Source organism: Patiria miniata, unplaced genomic scaffold, assembly GCF_015706575.1.
Source record: "Patiria miniata isolate m_02_andy unplaced genomic scaffold, ASM1570657v1 HiC_scaffold_7, whole genome shotgun sequence".
Classification (NCBI taxonomy): domain Eukaryota; kingdom Metazoa; phylum Echinodermata; class Asteroidea; order Valvatida; family Asterinidae; genus Patiria; species Patiria miniata.
In genome coordinates, this window is record NW_024037074.1 from 22,202,359 (window position 1) to 22,208,161 (window position 5,803).

General features: G+C 40.3%; 1 protein-coding gene across 1 annotated transcript; it reads left to right on the forward strand.

The window, feature by feature from the left end:
• The first annotated feature begins 1,799 nt into the window (after positions 1-1,799).
• On the forward strand, positions 1,800-5,374 carry LOC119744497. The gene is made up of 3 exons (XM_038220438.1): positions 1,800-3,088; positions 3,986-4,042; positions 4,551-5,374. Exons 1-3 carry the CDS (start codon positions 1,964-1,966, stop codon positions 4,929-4,931), a joined length of 1,563 nt encoding a protein of 520 aa, XP_038076366.1. The 5' UTR covers positions 1,800-1,963; the 3' UTR covers positions 4,932-5,374.
• The last annotated feature ends 429 nt before the right edge of the window (positions 5,375-5,803 follow it).

Sequence of the window (5,803 nt, forward strand, 5' to 3'; positions counted from 1 at the left end):
TTGAGACATCATCTTTCATTGAAAAAAAACTTTTTCATTTTGCCGACGCGCATGGCTACGGCAACGCGCGCGCATACCAGAAACCGGAGACTTTTTTTTTTGGCTTTAAAGAGTAAAGCTCTTTTAATTTCCCAGTCAACCACACTTCTTTACCTGTCCAGCACTGTGAAAGCGAGTAAACGCACCATATAAGCCTCGTTGCCTACTTACAAAATAATGCCTCGAACATTATTTTATTAAAGTGTCATGCGCTTGAAGGGCCCATGTCATGTAATTTTGTTTAATGCAATCCTTCAAAATGCACCTTTACCCGCCGCATTTCTAAGTATGCACCTGCTTTGTGGTCAAAGGTTGCATTCAGCATAGATTTATGTTTTTTTTGTATCAGTAAAGATAACACACGAAAAACAAATTGTCAAAATATGCCGAGAAATCATGCAGATATCAAATTCCGGTATTGGTTGTTGCCTACAATTAAATTACAAAATACAAATAAACAGCTGTAAAGATAAACCAGCACAGAGTGCGACCGATACCACTCTTAAGTTGACTGAATATTGATTTCATTGTTTCACTTATTATGTGAACGTATTGTACAGATAGAATAGTGTCAACAAAATATGGAGTGTAAAGGGCCCATGCAATGTACTAATTGTTTTGATGCAATCCTTGAAAATGCACCTTCGTGTTCCAGTTAGCCTCATTTTCAATGTTCGTTTTGCAATGTCCAAGTGTTTAATTTGGTGCCTTTTTCGATTGTTTATGCTAATGCGAATTTCCATATTCTTGAGCAAAAGTGTGATGTCATTTTAGGCGGAAAACTCAATGTTACAGTTATTTCAAGAGTTGCCAGAATTTCGGATATTTTGCTTTTGTAAAGTTTCTTTTATTTGGTGATTCGTTGTTGTGTCAGTATATGACAGTAAGCCAATGAGCAAACTTTTCTCACAGACGTTTTCAATGAGAACATTTTGGGTTCACAGTTTGAACACAAAACCCCTAAACTGAACAGCGTCTTCCTGAAATGACATCACACAAACAGCGCCCTCAGTTGTCCGGAAAAAACAATTTTGAATGTTTAAAGAGGTGCATTTTCATACATGTATAAGAGGAAGAAAAAGATGCACAGAATATGTTCCTAAGAAAAATTCATTGCATGGCCCTCTTATAATAACGACGAGTAATTACGACGAGTTATCCATTCATAGAAATTGCTCGATGAATTAAAATCTTAAACGACATGTCTGTAAATTGAACAAAAACAAAAACTTGGCAGGGACGTAGATCCCAGGGATGGGAAGGATATAGGTTTATATACCCCGGCCCCCACTTAATGTAAACGTGCTTTTTGGGTGTGGCACCTTTAAAAATAGATTTTCAAATTAAATTCAAAGATGATTTTCTAGCATTACATTAGTTATGAGCTTTCCAATTAATTTCAACTTTTGAATTAAGAGCGGGACGCTCCTTATTCGTTCTGAATAGTGTGCGCAACTTCTGAACTGGATCTCGCCATTTAAAACCATTTTGTTTTAATTTATAAAGGCCTGCCAAAAAAAACCAAGTAAATTTATTTGTTACAGGACATTAAATTCCTTTAAATTTCGTTCGGAAAAGAAAATCGAAATTTTATATAATGATCGGGAGCCGGGAATGGGATTATGATCAACCCTCGTAATTTCGTCCCGTGAACATGTCGCTGTAAAACACCTCAATACTGCAAGGATCACGTGAAGGGCCTTTAACAATAATGATGTACGCACATATTGTATTCTATTTCATAACATTCGTACAAGTCTTCAGAGGGTTTGCATTCCTTTCCACGTGATAGGTATGCGGATCACACAATACATTCAAAGTATGTATTGATATTCAAATGAGCCCGTAGGCGAGGCCCGTATATAAGCCCGGGTAGGCAGGAACAGGCCATCTTTTCTTCGTGTGCACGGCACTGCGGGCAACGATGGACTCTTTGGAGATTGACGTCCATGCGGACTTCGACTCTGAATTTCAGCAGTCTGGCAGAGTCGCTACAAATGAACACGACAGCTTAGAAGCTAAGCTTCAGGCAAACTCAGATGACATTAAAAAGCTGTCATCCTCTTTTGCCGGCGTGCAAAACATGCTGCTGACTCTCCTGAATAAAGACCAGGAAAAAGAAGAAGCGAAAACTGAGGTAACATGTAACAGCATCTTTGAGGATCAAGGTTGCTTTGACCCATGTCTAGACTTTGAGCTGATCAGTAACGTGACAGCAAATTCTCCCAAGGTTGACAACCAGGGAGATTTTGATATCCTGCCTTGTGGTGACTTGTATGAAAGCACTGAAGCTAAAGGCCCTGAGATATTTGCAAATTTGGCAGATAGAGCCATTAAGGCTGTTACCCTGCCCATTAAAAAGAAAAACTATAATAAGATTGCAGAGAAATATACCACCCTTGCAAACTCACCTGCGGTGACCGCACCCAGAGTAGATGCGGATTTGTGGAGCACAATTCCCGCAACAGCCCGCACCAAAGATGTGGCTACCCAATTGATCCAAAAACATGTGGTAAAAGGCATGATACCATGCTTCCATATTATAAATGAGCTGCGAGAAGCAACCAAATCTGGTAATCCAGTTAACTCAGAAAAAATCAAACAGTTTGCTCTAGATGGTATAACCCTATCTGGCAATGCATCGTACGAACTGAGTATGAAAAGACGGGAAGAATTAAAACCCTGTCTCAACCCAATGTATAGGGGACTTTGTTCGCGTAACACCCCAGTTACTGAAAAACTATTTGGCCAAGACCTTAATGGTTCAATGAAACAGGTGGCCGAAGCTTTTAAAGCCGGCAGAAAGTTGACTTATTCAGATAGCAACAAAAGAGCTCCTCGGCACCAGCGCTATGTACCATACACACAAAGAGCCAGAGGCAATCGCCACGGCTGTAATGCTGAACGTGGATCAAGGGATCAACCCTATGGACGCTCATCAACACCTTCATATTATGCCAACACCCACAGCGGCAATCGCCGAGGGGGTACATTTGGACGACATCAGGCCAAGCCTGCGACGTCCACTCAAGACAGAGACAAAAAACTGGTTTGTACTTGATCATTCGTCTTATTATACATGTACTTCGGCAAGTGCCGGACGCTTAAGACTGCACTATAATAATTGGTCTCAAATCACCTCAGACAGGTGGATATTGGACACCATATCAGGTTGCAAAATCGACTTTGTTCGATGCCCAGTACAAATGACCAAGCCAAAAAACATAATTTTCTCTAATGAAGAAATCCTTGCAGTAAACAAGGAGATTAAAGAACTGCTCACTAAGGGAGCGATTCGACCCATTGAAAAATTTGAGTGCGATTTGTGTCAAACATCTTCATTATTCCTAAAAAGTCCGGTGGCTTGAGACCAATAATAAATCTGAAAGGTTTGAATACCTTTGTAAAATATGAACACTTTAAAATGGAGAATGTGAAACTTGTCAAGGACATAATTCAATATAACGATGTCCTTACCTCCATCGATCTGAAAGATGCTTATTTTTCAATTCCTATGTGTTTGAATGATCAATCTTACCTGTGTTTCTCATGGGAGAACGGATTATACACATTTACTTGTATGGCCTTCGGGTTAAGTTCAGCCCCTCGCATATTTACCAAGGTAATGAAACCAGTGATAGCATCAGCCAGAAGTGAGGGCATTCGATTGATAATTTATTTGGATGATATCCTTATCATGGCAACTTGCCAAAGTCATAGGTTTGATAGTTTCAACCTTTGACGCCTTCCCACAAGGTAAACTGCACTTCCGAGAACTTGAATTCGCAAAAACGAGAGCTCTTATGAGAAATAATGGCAATTTTGACGAAAAGATTCCAGTTGAAATGGACATTATCCAAGAAATCAATTGATGGTTGGCTCTTTCCCTCCAATGAGGCCAAATCATCCATTAAAATACCATCTATTGATATGGTTATTTCCACAGATGCCAGCAATACAGGCTGGGGAGCTGTTTCAGAAACGGACAATTCCTAAATTCAGGGTAAGTGGTCTAAAACTGAACAGCAGTGGCATATTAATATGCTAGAATTATTGGCAGTAAAAAAGTCGCTGCCGACTCTCTGCGGAAATCTCACTGATGCTCATGTTCTGATCAAATCAGACAATAGCACTACGGTTGCATATATTGCCAAAATGGGAGGAACCATTCGGCACCTAAATGACATAGCGAAATCTATTCATGATTGGTGTATTGAAAGAAACATTCATATATCCACTACCCATATTGCTGGTGTAGAAAATGTAATAGCAGATTCTCTCTCTCGAAAAGGACTAACTAAAGACTTAAGTCTTCTACCTCACATATTTGACAAGATTGTCTATAGAACGATACATCCTGATGTTGATTTGTTTGCATCATCTGTACATCATCAATTAGAATATTACGTTTCTTGGAAAACAGATCCCTGTGCTTGGGCCATTGATGCCTTTTCATTGTCATGGTCAGATATGACGCCTTATATTTTCCCACCGTTTTGTTTGATCTCTAGGATTCTGGACAAAGTCTCACGAGACCAATCACCAGTTTGCATTCTCATAGCACCTATGTGGAAAGCTCAACCGTGGTTCCCACAGCTACTCCACATGCTCATCGCCAACCCAATCAAACTACCGGAGGATTGCCTAGTACCTCAACCCCAACAACCGATTCCCAACCTACACCTGGCCGCTTGGGTCATCTCAGGGAACACTGGAAAGCAAAAGGCTTTTCAATTGAAGCTTCCAACCTCATTGCCAATTCCTGGCGATCCAGAACTCAGAAACAGTATGAGTCTGCATGGAAGGGTTGGATTGGTTGGTGTTATCAACAAAAAACTAATCCTTTATCACCCGCTATAGCGGATATTGTCAATTTCTTGGCCCATGAATAATCAATTGGAAGGTCATATTCCACTTTGAACTTGTATAGATCAGCTCTATCATCGACCCTACCTTTAATTGAGGGACATGCAGCCGGTCAACATCCTCTGGTTGTAAGGTTAATGAAAGTTGTATTTAATATCACACCTCCCAAACCGAAATATAATCAAATGTGGAGTGTTTCTACTGTTCTAGATTATATTACTTCTTTACCTCAAAATAGTGAGCTTTCACTACTAAGTTTGAGCAAGAAACTGTTAGCTCTATTTGCTTTGGTGTCCGCTCAGCGAACTCAAACACTTGCTAATATTGATCTTAAGTATCTTAATTTTTTGGATAATAGTTGTGTCATATTAGTAATGGAGATCTTAAAGACTAACTCTCCTAAAAAGGGTATATCTAACAATAAGATTGTTATCCCTAAATTCGACGAGAACCCCAAATTACGTGTTCTCTCCACCTTGAAAGACTACATAAGTCGTACAGAAGATATCAGAGCAATAAGAAATGAGTCAAGGCTCTTCGTATCTACTAGAAAACCCCATAAAAGTGTGACCACATCAACTTTAGCTAGATGGAGTGGAGTGCTGTGGCCTCGTGGTTAAGGGCACTGATTCGTGGTCTGTGGGTAAAGCTGCAGGTCGTGGGTTCGAGTCCTGGCGGGGTCATGGTGCGTGTGCCCTTGAGCAAGGCACTTTGTCACTAATTGCTTCTCTCCACCCAGGAGTAAATGGGTACCTATGAGGGCAGTGATGGTTATTGTGATTGAATTAGCTTCCTTGCGCCTAACAGGCAGCATCGACCTGTATACTCCCCAGGGAGCTGAGATGGTATATGGAATGTTTAATTGGCCCAATGATTAGGGGTAATAATAATGTAAAGC